The 17,301-nt window shown below is 39.1% G+C and overlaps 1 protein-coding gene across 3 annotated transcripts in view; it reads left to right on the top strand.

The window, feature by feature from the left end:
* Positions 1-17,301, top strand: part of LOC124595801 — a 285,104-nt gene that overhangs the window by 102,808 nt on the left and 164,995 nt on the right. For all 3 annotated transcript variants that reach the window (XM_047134690.1, XM_047134691.1, XM_047134692.1), the window contains exon 3: positions 1,434-1,573. In XM_047134690.1, coding sequence (XP_046990646.1) covers positions 1,451-1,573 — 123 coding nt within the window. In that variant the 5' untranslated portion in view covers positions 1,434-1,450. The remainder of the gene's footprint in view (positions 1-1,433; positions 1,574-17,301) is intronic.

Below are 17,301 nucleotides of genomic sequence, written 5' to 3'. Positions count from 1 at the left end.
CACTTTGAAGCAAAGGTATTAGAACCTGCCAAATTGAAGCCAATGTTTCTATTGCTATGTGGACAGCATGGTTGTAGTGTGGCCACAGGGAGTGTTCCTGGAACATTTAAACTCTATCCATCATGAGGGAACTTGAAAAACAGAACCAACTACCTTTCCATAATGTGTTACTTAATAGAGCAGCAGACAGATCCCTGTGTCACAAAATGTATATAGAAAACCTACGCATAAAAATCTCTGTCTCCATGCATAGAGGCATCACTACACATCACAAAGAAATTCAGTGCGGAAAACTCTAGGCTGTAGAGCTTGAACACTTTCAGACAAGGATAGCCTTGACAAAGAATAACAACACCTACAAATAGAGTTCTGAAGGAATGGGTACTCAGATCATCAAACTGAATGGATGATGAAATCAAAATCAAGAATGTCTGAGAGAGAACCTGAGATTGAGACAGAGGAAGAGAAGACAAAAATTGCTTATCTATCTTCTGCTGCCCCAATATCTGAAAATGCCAGCAGTCTCCTATTGAAATACAGCATCCAGTGTATTTCACTCTTTTCAACTAAGATAAAAAGTATTCTTTGCAATAGTAAAGGTGATCCGTGTCTCTGAAAGCTGGGTGTGTATCACATTCATGCAAATGTGGCATGTCTTGTGTTGGGCACTCTATCAGGACAGTTTAGGAGAGATGGAAGAAACATCAATGACACACTTGACTTAAACAACCAAGCAAATAAGTTGTTGGCAAGCACTGTCTTGAATGTAATCATGAAACGAAATATGATGAGACCAGTATCGTGGTGCAAATGCCAATTTTCTGGTATAGTATAGTTAATGAATCAATTGAAATAAAGATGTCAGTAAACATAGTGAATAGGGACATAGTTTTCAATTTAAATGCTTGGGGTCCGGCACAATTTATTAAAATCTCACTGGCCATCACATCCACCAGAGCAGGAAAACACAGAGAGCTTTTGTGTTTCATAGACTATCAGCGCAAGATCAGCAAAACAGAATACCCACACATCATTAAGCTGCATATGTTGTTTTACAGATACAGATAGTCATCAAACCTAGTTTATTACACTGAAACAATGAGAATGATGAAAAGGAAGGTGAGAATGCGGATGAATGATTAAAAATAAAGTATAATTTTTAGTACTTCATTTGATTTTAGGAGTGTGCAATTCAGGATCAGAATGAATTTATCACTCCAGAGCAAGTGTGGACTGTTTTGAAACTTTCAGGCAGATTAAAACTGTGTACTCAACCAGGAATCAAACTTGAACCTAGTCTTTCTCAGAAAGCTAATGTGGAGAACTGGGTTTGACACAGACTAGATTGAGATAACTTTTTCTGTTTTTACTGTAACAAGAAAATTTATTACTGTGTTTAATATTCATTGACTTCTCTTATACATATGTTCCAGGTATTCCCATTGGAAAGATGGAATGGAAATTCGTAGGAGCCTGTTTCTTTGTAATATGGATGGGTAAGACGAACAGTCTTGAGAGTAGAAGCAATTTATGTAGACCTCGACGCTCTTATACTTTAGACTGTGCTCATCAGGTACAGTGATATTTATATTTTGATTTGATTATCTGTTTATTATAAATACAGTGGAACTTTATAAAGTAACCTACAAATTACTATGGCAGGCCAAGTAAATTTTACTGAATGCTGCACTACACTTTAGAATGACACATATGAATGACATTATTTTTCAACATATTCACCAATTCTCTGTAGACAATGGTCACAGTGGCCTACCAGTCATTCAGTTCCTCAAAAATAGAAATCTGCTCCTTGGTCTTGGAGCCATTTAAGAACTGTTGTATGAGTGTCCTCATTGTTGGAAAATCTCTTTCTTCCCTATAAAAATCCTCTCTTAATTTTCAGTATTGCAAATTTCAGTTTTAAATAGCATTATTTTGAAGTGTTAACCACTTTACATGCAATAAAGGTAGACAATGTTTAAAAAGGAATCTTTACACATACTTTTAATCGTGTGCTGAACTTGCAAATTGTGTCAGCATGTAGGGGTTGTGATGGCTGCATAGTCTTAATAAAAATTATCAGAACCATACTTGTTGAACAGACAAGGCTGAAATTTTGTAACTTGTTTCCACTGGTAAATTATTTCATATTAATGTCACATGCCACAAAGTCAAAAGCACTATTCATTTTCATAATATACCACAAAACATTTTGTGAACAAATGTACTGCATAGTGATACATGCCAAAGACCCTAACACACTGTTCTTGGTGAGAGGCACAAAATGAGAGTGATGCTCACGTCGCCAAAAAACAGGTAGTATATGGATTGCATTTTGCTCTAGAAGCTTCCAGACAGTTTGATAAATCAAATTATTAACTAGAATGTTTTGCTTTTTTATTTTTAACATAGTTTGAAATTAGGTGGATATAATTCACACATGCAGATTATTTTCAGTAATTGTGAATATGACAAACATTGGCAGAGACATCAAAATAAAGTATGTATCTTTAAAGTGACTGACTTTATTTTACATTCTTAATTTGATTTGATATTGATTGTTAAATCAAAAACATATAAATACATACATTTGTCTTGGACAGCATCAAATGACTTTACAAAGTAAAAATAAATTATGAGCTCATATTTTAAGTGTGTTTCATAATAGAAAATTGTAGCATGTGTGACTATTGACATGAAGACGGAAATACACTGGTGTCAAAAATTAAAACAACAAACCACTATTTCCCCCTTCCTGTGTCTAATTCACGATGTAATTGTAGAAGCTGTTAACAGATGTCTGTACAATCATGTCCTGTGTGGTCAGCGGACAAACATGGCAGTGATCTCGGGTAGTTTTACATCCACAGTCACTGTTTCCACAGTCACAGACAGTGCAGTTTGGTACAGAGAAGATGCCTACCAGGCTCTCTGTGGTGGAGGGCCATGGGGAGAATGTAAGCAGGACAGATGCAAACTGATGTGACCCAAAGTCTTAATGTGAATTGTTCTGTTGTTTTTTGGATGCTGTGACAGGTTATAGAGATTGAAACTGTATTCCAAAGACCAGGGCAGGACTCACCACATGTAACATCAGAAAGAGAGAACTGTTAATTGGCTGTAAGGGCACGATGGTACTGTGTTAGTACTGCACGGAAACTGGCATCTGACCTCGCTACATCCACTGGATGTGTTGTAGCAAGGTAAACAGTGTACAGAAGGCTTTGGCAGAGTGGCCTTTATTGTAGGAGACCTGCTGTATGTGTACCTCTGAAGTGTCTTCAGAGAAGGGAATGTCTAGGGTGGAGCCGTCAATATGTCGCCTGGACGGTCGAACAATAGGCCAATGTTCCTTTCAGAGATGAGTCCGGATTTGGTCTGGACAGTGATTCTCAACTGATTCACATCTGGAGGGAACATGGAACATGATTTTGGGACCCAACCATTGTGAAAAGAGACTTGTATTGAGGATGATCCCTTATGGTGTGGGCAGGGATTATGTTGACCACTCAAACAACTCTTTATAAAATTACACAGTTAAATCAGCAAGGTTTAACTGCTGTCAGGTATCATGATGAGATCTTGCGACCTCATGTGCGATTGTTGTGAGATGCTGCGGGCCCAGACTTTGTATTGTTGGACAATAATGCTCGACCTCATAGAGCACGCGTGATAGATATGTTCTTGGAAATGGAAGATATTGCACAAATGACCTGGCTTGCTCGCTCTCCTAATTTGAATCCCATAGAGCATGTCTGCATCATGTCAGCACGCACCAACCACTCTCCAATACTTGCGAGTAGTGCTGCAGGTAGAATGGGTATTATTTCCTGAACATGGGGATTGATGACATCATTCACAGCATGCTCTGTGGTTTGTTGGGTCTGTATTGCTGCCAGAGGTGTCCACACCCCATACTGAGGGCATTATCAGTTGTCGGAATACCGCTACAGTCACAGGTTCAAATTCTGCCTCAAGCATGGATGTGTGTGATGTCCGTAGGTTAGTTAGGTTTAAGTAGTTTGACATTCTAGGGGACTAATGGCCTTAGAAGTTAAGTCCCATAGTACTCAGAGCCATTTTGAACCAGTTGTCGGAATGTGTGTATAAAAGAACATTTTTGTCTACTATTATGCATGTTGCAGTTGTTTACATTCGTTTCTACTTTACTATCACGTGATTATACTGATTTTTGACAACATAAATGCAAACTTGCAAAATTTCAAATGTATATGAATCAAAGTTTCGCCCAAGTACTAACAAACTTCATAAACATATAAAAACCATGAATTTGTTACTTTATAAATAAAAATAAGTTCAGACATGGCTAATAGTCAAGTTGATGTTGTGGTCTTCAGTCCTGAGACTGGTTTGATGCAGCTCTCCATGCTACTCTATCCTGTGCAAGCTTCTTCATCTCCCAGTACTTACTGCAACCTACATCCTTCTGAATCTGCTTAGTGTATTCATCTCTTGGTCTCCCACTACGATTTTTACCCTCCACGCTGCCCTCCAATGCTAAATTTGTGATCCAAAAGTAGTCAAGTAGTATCATAGATTTCCATAATTAAAAGTAAATGCATCAAGTTTTTATTTATCACAAAATCCCCGTCACACAATGTTGCACATAAAATCTGTACAAGATGTGTGACTTTGTGAATAGGCATGAAAACTAGTTCTTTTTAAAAAACAACTTATCTATTTGTGAACTTTCTGGATGGGATTTGAATGTGGAAAACCCTTTCATCGTGATAATGTAATGTGAGTGGAAATATTTGTCATTGAAATACCAATTTTGCTTGAAACGTTAAGGAGATTTAAAGAAAAATTATGATTTTTTGAACAAATAGAGTTTTGCTCTAACTGTTGATTGATAAAATAACAATAAAAATAATCAGTTATTGACAATATAATGTAAATGGATGGATAAAAAAATCTACTCACCAAGCAGCTGGAGGGGGACCCACACACAAAAGAGTTAATTTTTACAAGCTTTCAGAGCAAGTAGCTCCTTCTGGCAGAAGCATTGAAGGGGAAAGGAGAGGGGTTAGAGATTAGATTAGATTAGATTAGTACTTGTGCCATAGATCATGAATACGACATTTCGTAATGATGTGGAACGTGTCAGGTTAATAAAAGGTGTCTATACAAGACATTACATTACACAAAATATTACATGACACTCAATATTTTTAATTTTATTGTGGAGGTTGGGAAATTACCCACTTACTATATTCAAAAATTCATCTAATGAGTAGAAGGAGTTGCCATTAAGAAATTCTTTTAATTTCCTTTTAAATGCTATATGGCTATTTGTCAGACTTTTGAAGCTATTAAGTAAGTGACCAAAGACTTTTGTGGCAGCATAATTTACCCCCTTCTGAGCTAAAGTTAGATTTAACCTTGAGTAGTGAAGATCATCCTTTCTCCCAGTGTTGTAGCCATGTACACTGCTATTACTTTTGAATTCATTCGGACTGTTAACAACAAATTTCGTAAGGGGATATATGTATTGTGAGGCTACAGTGAAGATTTCTAGCTCTTTAAATAAGTGTCTGCAGGATGATCTTGGATGAGCTCCAGCAATTATTCTGATTACACGCTTTTGTGCAATGAACACTGTTTTACTCTATGATGAGTTATCCCTGAATATGATGCCATACGAAAGCAGAGAATGAAAATAGGTGTGGTAAGCTAATTTACTCAGATGTATATCACCAAAATTTGCAATGACTCTAATAGCATAAGTAGATGAACTCAAATGTTTCAGCAGATTCTCAGTGTGTTTTTTCCAGTTCAACCCCTCATCAATGCATACACCTAGAAATTTTGAATATTCTATCTTAGCTACCAATTTCTGATCAAAGTCTATATTTATTAATGGTGTCATTCCATTTACTGTGTGGAACTGCATATACTGTGTTTTGTCAAAGTTTAATGAGAGCCCATTTGCAGAGAACCACTTATTGATTTTCTGAAAAACATCATTTACAATTTCACCAGTTAATTCTTGACTGTTGGGTGTGATAGCTATACTTGTATCATCGGCAAAAAATACCAGCTTTGCATCTTCGTGAATATAGAATGGCAAGTCATTAATATATATTAAGAACATGAATGAAAAGGACTGGAGAGGCTTAGAGAAAGGTGTAAAGTTCAGAAAATTCACCCAGAACCCCAGGTTAGGGAAGGCTTATTGGATGGGATGAGAAGGAAACACTGATTGTTGGGGACTTGACCAGACAAGATTGGAAAATCTGAGAGCTTAAAGGTGGAAGACAAGGTAATACCCAAGACAGAGATTACTACTAAAACATTGTGCATGACTTAATAAGAGTGAAAAGCTAAATGCATTGTTCGTAACAGAGGTGGGAGGGTGGATAGTGAAAAATAGACAAGGCAGAAAGTGAAAGAAGTAGAAAACTAAAATGGAGTGAAGAAAGGAGTAGTTCCTGTGAATAAATGCTGGATTGGAAGGAATTAATGTAAATTAAGGGCAGGTGGGTGGCAAGAACCAAGGATATGATGTAGTGCTAGTTCCCACCTGCGGAGTTTTGAGAAACTGGTGTCTGGGGAAAGAATCCAGATGGCGTGTGTAGTGAAACAGGCACTGATGTCATGACTGCCATGCAACAGGATATTGTGTGTTGCTGTATACAGCCACTTCCTATGTCCATTCTTCCTGACTGAAACCATTGTTAGTAAATGTCTCCTAAACACTGGAACATATTGACTTACTTGAATCAGCAATGGAACTTGTGGATGTATGCTCAATTGCCAACATGGCATTAAATCCATATGTCCTTATTACAGCTTTACTCACAATAACATTAGTATATTTACAGTTCATGGAATTCAAAATACCTTAACTAGCTCTAGACTTTATACCTTCAATCTGCTTAAAATTATTATCCTCTGCACCATTACCATATTCAAATTCAAGAGATACATTAAGTTCAAACCTAAATTTTTGCAACACTCTTTGGCTTAATAGGACCATAATTGATCATACGAACAAGGCAATGAGAATGTCGACAGATACGGCTCGCCAAATGGCTATGGTTATATCTTCAGACAATGACGAAATCTCAACACATGAGATGTGCGGATGAATCAGCTTAGGCAGAGGGTGTATATAGGTAACACACAACATCCTGTTACAGAGCATGCTGTTCAACATGGCAGTCATGACTGTGGTGCCTCTTTCACCACACGCGCGGTATGGATTCTTCACTCAGACACCAGTTTCTTGGAACTCCGCAGATGGGAATTAGCACTACAACATGTCCTTGGTTCTTGCCACCCACCTGGCCCTAATTTACATTAATTCGTTCCCTTTTAGCATTTATTCACTGGAACTACTCCTTTCTTCACTCCGTTTTAGTTTTCTACATCTTTCATTTTCTGACTTGTTTATCTTTCATCCCCACGCCTCCCACCTATGTTACATACAATGCACTTAGCTTTTCATTCTTATTAAGTCATGCACAATGTTTTGGTAGTAATCTCTGTTTTGGATATTACCTTGTCTTCCACCTTTAAGCTCTCAGATTTTCAAATCTCGTCTGGTGCAGTCCCCAATAATCAGGATTTCCTTCTCATCCCATTTGATAAGTCTCCCCTAACCCGGGCTCCTGGGTGAATTTTCTGAACTGTACTCCTTTCCCCACACCTCTCCACTCCTTTTACTTTACCCCTCTTCTTTCCCCTTCAACGCTTCTGCCAGAAGGAGCCACTTGCTCTGAAAGGTTGTAAAAGTTAAAATCTTTTTGTGTTTGTGTCCTCGTGCCACCACCTTTTACTTTACGCCTCTTCTTTCCCCTTCAACGCTTCTGCCAGAAGGAGCCACTTGCTCTGAAAGCTTGTAAAAGTTAAAATCTTTTTGTGTTTGTGTCCTCGGCCCCCACTTCATGAGTAGATTTTTTTATCTATCCATTTCTAATATGTTGCTAATCTTTGTACTAATTTGAAAGCTTGTCAAGTTATTCAGAGGCTACTAGTAATACAGGGTGATTAAAAAAGAATACCAAAACTTTAGGAATTTAAAACTCTGCAACGACAAAAGGCAGAGCTAAGCACTATCTGTCGGCGAATTAAGGGAGCTATAAAGTTTCATTTAGTTGTACATTTGTTCGCTTGAGGCGCTGTTGATTAGGCGTCAGCGTCAGTTGATGCTAAGATGGCGACCGCTCAACAGAAAGCTTTTTGTGTTATTGAGTACGGCAGAAGTGAATCGGCGACAGTTGTTCAGCATGCATTTCGAACGAAGTATGGTGTTAAACCTCCTGATAGGTGGTGTATTAAACGTTGGTATAAATAGTTTACAGAGAATGGGTGTTTGTGCAAAGGGAAAAGTTCTGGACGGCCGAGAACGAGTGATGAAAATGTAGCACGCATCCAGCAAGCATTTGTTCGCAGCCCAGGAAAATCGACTCGCAGAGCTAGCAGAGAGCTGCAAATTCCACAATCAACTGTATGGAGAGTCCTACGAAAAAGGTTAGTTATGAAACCTGAACGTCAACTACCCGAGGCGATGGATCGGCCGCCAGGCAGCCCGTGACAGAGCACTTCATCACTGGCCTCCAAGAAGCCCTTGTCTTACCCCCTGCAATTTTTTCTTATGGGGGTATGTTAAGGATATGGTGTTTCGGCCACCTCTCCCAGCCACCATTGATGATTTGAAACGAGAAATAACAGCAGCTATCCAAACTGTTACGCCTGATATGCTACAGAGAGTGTAGAACGAGTTGGAGTATCGGGTTGATATTGCTCGTGTGTCTGGAGGGGGTCATATTGAACATCTCTGAACTTGTTTTTGAGTGAAAAAAAAACCTTTTTAAATACTCTTTGTAATGATGTATATCAGAAGGTTATATTATGTTTCTTTCATTAAATACACATTTTTAAAGTTGTGGTATTCTTTTTGGATCACCCTGTATTATCTGATAGGTAATTAATTCACAATATGAACAACAAAAGTTTATTATATTACGATGCAATGAGATTCTCAGGAAACTTTTATGTCAACTGACTCTGCCCATGGAAGCCTTTGCAATTATAACATCTACAGCCTGTTTCCAACTTTTTATTTAATCAGTTTTTCTGTTTCTTGCACTAGTTTGAAGAATAGGCATTTCCCAGAATTTTTCTTTATCATTGCTGTTCCCATAATCATTCCACATTAATCTTAAAAATTTTTCTCCTTTCGCTTCTAAACTGATGGTTAAATTTACCTGATCCAAATTTGCCCTATTTTCTTTTCCCAATCCTTCAATGACTAATGGTTGACAAGTAGTGGTAGACAACAGCTGTTTCTCTGATACCGGGTGCTTATAATTAAAGTGCAGCTATTCACAGAGGCCCATTGTGTGATGTAATTATTGTATGGCACTGAAACGAGGTAGACATGCTATTGCATTAGTGCGGTACCATTGTGTGCTGGAAAATTAATTGGTTCCAGTTGTGGTCACTAGGTGCAAATCTGGAAATTTATATTGTCTGTATGATGGTATGACATTCATACCATAATTTGACAAGCCATAACATTAGAGAACAGAATGGGTATCACGAAGAGAGAGACCATGTGCTGTTAATGAAACAGTGTTATATTAACAACAACAGTTATAGTGTTGCACTGAGAGAGTATCACTGACTGAAAGATCTGAGCAGAGACCTGATGTCATTAAATGGTTTAAAGATGATGCTAATGAAATTCAAAAACACGAGTGGGCTTTGTGTGGTTTCTGGAGGAAGAAGGCATTCTATCCCAATTTAAGTTATTGACATGGTTTCTGTTGTTGTAATGGACCATGCAGCACATGCCCCACGTAATGTTAGTGCTGGTGCAGTGTCATGACAATTGTCCATCCCATGGTCAACAGTATGGAAAGTTGTGTGGTCTGTTTTACAGCGATATTACAATATCCAGATAGCACAACAACTGAAACATGATCTGTAGCAATTTTCTTAATTTGCTCTTCAGTTTCTGGCATGGACTGAAATTGATGACCTGTGGCTGGGCAATATTCCAAGGAATGATGAGGTACATTTTACATTGCTGCATTCAGCAGTTAACACAAACTTGCTCAATTTGGAGTACTGTTAAACTGCATATTGTGCATGAAAAGCCATTGCACACGTATGTGACTTTGTGTTGTGGACTGACAAAAATCTTTATCCTCAGTCCATTTTTCTTTGAAGAGAATAAACCAAGAGGGCCTATCAAGTATGCCATGATGTCTGCATGTTATCAAAACCTCTTTGTAACAGCATGTGATCCTTGCTGTGGATGAGCGCAACTGTGTGGATACCACTGTTTTTACCGCAAGAGCGGTTAACAATTCATGTCACTCACACAGTGAAAGATCTGTTTAATGCAATCTTCCATGAACATTTTGTCTCCAGAGGTTTTCCATATGTATGGCCCGCAAGGTCACCTGATCTGAACCCATGCAACTTTTAGCTCTGGGGATATCTAAAAGAATGCATTTACTAGGGTCATGTCCAGTGTCTACTTGATCCGGAGGCAAGATACAGTAACACATTGCTAAAATTTCACCTGAACTGCTGTGAGCAACTGTTGATCACATTGTTTTATGGATGCAACATTTTACCAACATCTCCGGTGCTCTTATTGAACAAATTGTGTAAGCTGTGGTTAATAATAAATTCAATATTATGCCTTTCTCTGTTGCTTGACCTTTTCTGCTCATCCCCAGGTCCTAATCCATCACATTTCTATACATTTTTCTTGCATTCATAGTGCCAGATTTATATGTTGTGACTAAAATTGAAACAAATCTTTTCCCAGCATAAATTGGTTCTGCATTGACACATTACAATATCTACATGTTTTGATGCTATACAATAATTACAACCCACACTGGACCTCTGGGAGTAGCTGCACTTTACTTATAACCACCCAGTACTTCCTCACTACCAATCTCATTCCCCACTACTACATTAACAGAAACCTCACCATCACCTAACTTTCATAGCTCATATACATTAACTTCAGTATAATCTTTATCTTTGACTTCACAGCCTTCAACATTATTTTCCTCATCACCATTAAAATTATCTTCATTAATTTAGTCATAACTGCTCTGAGCATCATCATTCTCAATTTGTTCTCCCTTAGCATCATATCAACAGGTTGTTGCAGCCCAGTACTGACATTCATCTAGTCACCTTCCTTCTCTTCAAATAATCTCCCCAGTTCAGAAGTATTATGTTCATTAATTCCTTCTTGTATATTTTGTACTCAATTTCTGCCCATGTATAAAATTAAGACATAGTCTCAGTGTCAATCTTTCTTTCTCTTACATTTTTATGATCACATTTATTTTTTAAAGAATCAACTAAAACATTTTGTCAAACTTTAATTTATTCATATGGCAGGTTGATTGGTTGTTCTGTCCCATTTGCTGTTATTCAACTTCCCTCTTTTACTCCAGTTAAAATTAAGAGTCCTTTAATTACTTGATCTGTTTGCCCCAAAACTGTGGACCCTCATTGAGGCAATCTTAAGTTTTCATCTCTATATCCCCTATTATCTTGTCTCCAGTTTCGATGCGTTTGATTTCCCACATTATCTTATCCTCCCAGGGGGCTCGCTGCTCTTTGGCATGTTTGTGCTTGGCTACCACAGAGCCCCAAAATTTGCAGTATCTTTCCCCTCCTGTGCTGCATATCTATCCTCTTGCTATTCTTTTTCCCCTCCCTTGGGCTACATATCTGGGATGTTTCTGGGAATGTGTTCTGCGTTCGCAGTAGCCAACATCAGAACAGTCTCTCCATTGTTTTTTGTTCCTTTTTTTTTCTTTGTACCCCTTTTCTTATCCTTCCTCTGCTTTGGTTTTTGAGGTTCTTCTTTCTCTTTTTCCTCCCTGTCCACTCCTGAAGGCTGACCCATGTGTCTGATGCATAACAGGTGACTAGGTAACATGTAATTCCCAGCTCCAGGTTGACAGGTAGGGTTTGCACGTACCCCTTGGTACAAGCCAGGCTCAGGGAGAAGTGATTGCCTGAGCTGCTACCTTCCCAAATTGCAGATCTCATGGAGCAGGATCCTTCAACCTCTGCACCCTGTAGCAGTCAGTCTTTGAAGGCTGGCACTCAGCAACTGCTGAGGTGACACCCCTTCATTTTTTCTCTCCTCACCTTTCCTTGTCATGATTCTCCTCCAATGGAATGTTCACAGCCTTTGATCCAACAAAGGGGACTTATGGCTGCTATTGGAATTGCTCTTGTTCTCTGCCTCCAGGAAACAAAATTGCATCCTCATGACCCCTTAAAGCTCTCACATATCTTTCCAGTCAGCTTTGACCTTTCACCCTGAGGACTGCATTCTATCTCATGGGGGAGCCACACTGCTCACCTGGGATGACATTCATAGTCAAACCATCTCCTTGACTACCCATCTTCAAGCTGTTGTAGTCCACATTTTCCTTCCTCTCTTCACCTTTTCACTTTGTACTGTTTACATCCCTCTGTCATTCGGTGTCACCAGGACAGATGTCCTCCAGCTGATTGGGCAACTCCCTCACCTTTTTCTGTTGCTCGCTGACTTTAATGCATACCATCCCCTTTGGGGCTCACCCAGATCCCATCAGAGAAGTGCCCTCTTGTCTGACCTTCTGAATTACCTTAACCTCATCTGACTTAACATGGGTGCACCCACTTTCTTTTCAGACTCCATGCATACCTATTCCTATTGGAACTTCTCTTTCTGCACTGTCCAACTTGCCCATCATCTCAAGAGCTCCATTCTCTCTGTCACATACTCAAGTGACCATTTCCTGTTTGCTATCTGTTTGCTGACTCCTACTCCACCTATGTGCACATGCAAATGGCAGCCTTCCAATGCCGACTGAAGGCTTTACTCCTCCCAGATGACCTTCGATGAACAACATTTCTCCAGTTGGATGACAAGGTAGAATATCTTACTAATGTTATCCTTACTGCTGCAGAATTTTCCATTCCTCACACTTCGTCTTTGCTGCACCATGTTCCGATCCTGTGGTGGACTGAAGCATGCCACAATGCAGTTTGCACATGGGGACATGCTCTCTGCATTTTTAACAATCACCTTACAATGGCAGACTGCATTCGTTATTAGCAGTTGTGTGCACAGTGTTGTTGCATTCTTCAGGATAGCAAAAAAGCTAGCTGTATTTCATTTACTACTTCTTTTAATAGGTCCACTCCCTGTTCTGTCATGTGGGCCAACCTCTGACAGCTCTCTGGGACTAAGGTCCATACCCCATCTGACCATAGCAGATGATGACATAGGAACCCTATTGCTACCTCCAACACCTTGGGCCACTATTTTGTGGAGATTTTGGGCTCCACGCACTATCACTCTGCCTTCCTCCACCAGAAACGAGTGGAGCAGGCTCAGGCAATACCCTTTTCTTGTCAGAATTATGAGTGCTACAATACAGCCTTTACTATGAGAGAGCTGGATCATGCTCTTACTTCATCCTAATCCCTTGCCCCAGGGCCAGACAATGTTCACGTTCAGATATTGCAGAACCTTTCTCTTTCGGGCAAGCACTTTCTACTTCATATGTACAATCGCATGTGGCCAGATGGCACATTTCCTAGACATTGGCGTGAAGCCACTGTCATACCCATACATAAGCCTGGTATGGACAAACACCTTCCTTCTAATTATCACCTTGTTTCTCTCACCAGCTGTGTTTGCAAAGTGATGCAACATATGATTCATGTCTAGTAGGTACGGTGGCTTGAGTCTTGCAGTTTACTAACCATTGCACAGTGTGCATTTTGAGCATGCCATTATGCAGTTGACCATCTTCCCACTTTTTCAATCCAAGTCATGAATTGTTTTCTGCAGAAATCCCAGAGTGTGGCCATATTTTTCAATTCAGAGAAAGCCTACAACACTTGATGGAGGACTGGTATCCTCTGTACTCTCTGGACATGGCGCTTCTGTAGCTGTGTGCCACATTTCCTTCAGTAATTTTTAAAAGACCAAGTTTTAAAGGTATGTGTAGATTCTGCCTTGTTGGACACCTTTATCCAGGAAAACAGTGTGCCTCAGGGTTCCGTCCTGAGTATCGTCTTCTTTGCTATCACCATTAACCCAATAATTGCCTGTCTCCCGTCTGGCATATCCGGCTCCCTTCTCGTTGATGATTTTGCCATTTATTGAGTTCTCCACAGACTTTTCTCCATGAGTGGTGTCTTCAGCATTGTCTCAGTTGTCTTTAGTCATGGAATATCAACAATCACTTTCACTTTTCAACTGACAAAACCATTTGTATGAATTTCTGGTGGCACAATTAGTTTCTTCTTTACATCTTGGACCTGTTGTCTTCTGCTAGTTGAAACTAGTAAATTCCTGGGGCTCATGCTCAATAGGAAACTTTCTTGGTCCTCCCAGGTGTATTACCTGGCTGCCCACTGTACCTGGTTCCTCAGTGCCCTATGTGTCCTCAGTAGTACTTCCTGGAGGGCGGAATGGACTACCCTCCTCCACTTGTACTGGTCACTTGTCTGTTTGAAACTAGTCTAAAGGTGTTTCGTTCATGCATCTGCACATCTGTCCCTCTGATGCTGTCTGAATACTATCCACCATTGTGGCATCCATTTGGCCACTGGTGTCTTTTACACTAGCCCAGTTGAGAGTGTATGCAGAAGCTCTCGAACCACTGTCATACCACCGTGATTTTCTCATCAGCCAATACTTATGCCTAGCCACCCATTCTACACCTCCTTCTTTGATGATTCTTTTGATTGCCAGTAAGGGACACATCCCTCTTCTCTATTACCTCCTGGAGTTTGCTTTCAGCTATTGCTCCAAGAGCTTAACTTCATGCTGCCTGCCACTTTTCCAGTGGGTGTGAACCCTTCACCATCTTGGCTTCATGCGGCAGCCTGTGTCCATCTTGGCCTTCATTCTCTTTGTAACAATACTTTCTGAGCCTTGCTCTATCTCCATAATTTTCTCGACCTTCACATAGAACTTCATGGTAGTACCTTTATCCACACTAATGGCTCTCGGACTGACCATGGTGCTGGGTGTGCCTTCATCACTGCCACCAACATTTTTTGGTATCAACTTCCAGAACACTGCTCAGTATTTACTGCGGAGCTCTTTGCTCTGTATCAGGCCACACAGTACATCTGGAGACACAGGCTTTTCAGTTCTGTCATCTGTTCCGACTCTCCCAGCGTCCTTCAGCACATCTGTGTACTGTACACTGTCCATCTCTTAATGCAACAGGTCCAGTAAAGCTGTCACTTGCTCGCTACAATTTAGGCATTTTGCCCACAAGAATTTTACTCTTTCACATACTTCAGCTTGGAGTGCTTTCCCTTTTTTTTTTTTTTTTTTTTTCACCATTTCACTGCCCCACTGTGATGAACATATTGTCCATACCATAGCAGAACAATATCCACAGGAAACCAAGACATATACTCTCTTCTGGCTATGTGTCATTCTTGTTGCACAATGTTCTTTGCATGGGATACCGTGTGTAACTTACTTTCTGATGTCCATAAGTAAATATCTTTCATTCAGAGAGAAGTGTTTTAATTAGTAGCATAGACATGGCATAACAGGAAAGTGGAATAGCCACAAGTGTCCGTGGAAGAGCCATAGCTCAGGTGAAGGGCCTTAACCTTTTGGCCTGTAACAAGAAAACTTTCATTGTGCTTAGTAATTAACATATGACCAAATTTTTGTGATGTCAGATGGCAGTAAATCAGAAATCCTTTAATTATTATAATGTAATCAGTGATAGTGTGATAAGAAATCCTGTAAAATTGTTTGTGACATAGCACATGATGAAAGATCAGACAATTTGATAAGCCCTGGAGAGAGGTGGTTCAAATATTATCTGAATAGGAATGCTTTATAGGCCATAAAATAAATGAAAAGCCCTATGGAAAATGGCTGGAATTTAAATTCAGGAAGAGAGGAGGTTGGTTAAATATTTAAATGTTTAAATATTTTTGTAGTTTACTTCCAATAAAATTTATAAAACCATTCCAATAAGCTTCAGTGACATAATAGGATGATTGGATAATTCAGTTTACAATGAATCATTTAAATTGTACAGTTGTCCCGTAAAGTGTGCTGGAAGATGATAAGAAACTAAAAGATTTCGAGAAAGCAATTAAAAATAAATAGTTCTGGGACCTGCATCACATGATAGGCCAAAGTGGGCAGGAGACAGACTGTCTTTAGAGTGCTGCATCTTTAATAATGAAGTTGTAGTGATAGCCAGTTCTTCATTTATCCATCAGCTGATGGGGCAACAAGCAGCCAATATTAGCTCATCATTAATCTACGATTGATAACACATCCCTACAGTATACCCTTTGTTCAAATTGAACTACACCCAAGATGATAAGATATAAATTAACTTAGTACTGAGTGTTTGTGTGCATGTTTATATAATCTTCCACAGACACACAGCTTAGTCTTCAGTTCAATAAAGCTTATACTCACCAAAAAGCATACAAATATTCTATATTTTTGAAACTTAAATAAGTTTTCCTTGGATGTTCAGTGTATGGAGAGCACAGTGTAATTTTTGTAATCACTGACTAAAAGCAATATTAAGCAAGTCTATTTTCTCTAATGTCTACTGTTAGAGTAAAGTTCAGTGCTACCATACATAAACTAAAATTGTTCTGTGATGTTTACTGAAAATACTGTGATACTGTGATCTTTCCATTAGCTGATTAAATCTTTATTTGTAATGCGGGCATTTAAGAAATTCAAGTTTTTGTTTGAAGGCTTTTACTTTTTTTGGTGTAGAGTAAGATACTAAATAGTGTGGGCCATATTTCTCCAAGAGATTGTGAAATCAGTGTTCTCTAGGGAGACCAAAACGTTCATCTGTTGTTGTATCTAAGCTGTCTGTGGGAATTAGCTAGAAAGATTTTGAGTTAGAAGCAAATACCCAAGTTCATACACATTTTCTATAAGAGGCCACATAAGGGAAAGATGAAATTATCATGAGCTTGAAATCAAAAGGCTTCAAAGGAGCCATTGTCAAGAGATAATTTTCTTTTTAAAAGTGCAGGCTAGAGGAATATGGATGCCAGTACTTATTTACAAGAATAATTAGACACAACTTTATGCTATATTCTTTCAGATTAGCATGCTGTAGAGCTAAAAAGTGTGTTCTTACCAATAGATAATTTTATTCAATCATACACTTGAACTAAAGAAGTTGTCAATGTTTGTTTGATTGCTCAGCATCTCAAATTGTTTAATATTTTACCGTATGTACTATGAGACATTGTAGCTGAAGATTTATG

Source organism: Schistocerca americana, chromosome 2 (assembly GCF_021461395.2).
Source record: "Schistocerca americana isolate TAMUIC-IGC-003095 chromosome 2, iqSchAmer2.1, whole genome shotgun sequence".
NCBI classification, from domain to species: Eukaryota; Metazoa; Arthropoda; class Insecta; order Orthoptera; family Acrididae; genus Schistocerca; species Schistocerca americana.
Note: the sequence above shows the minus strand (reverse complement) of the source record. Positions and strands in the feature narration are given on the sequence as shown.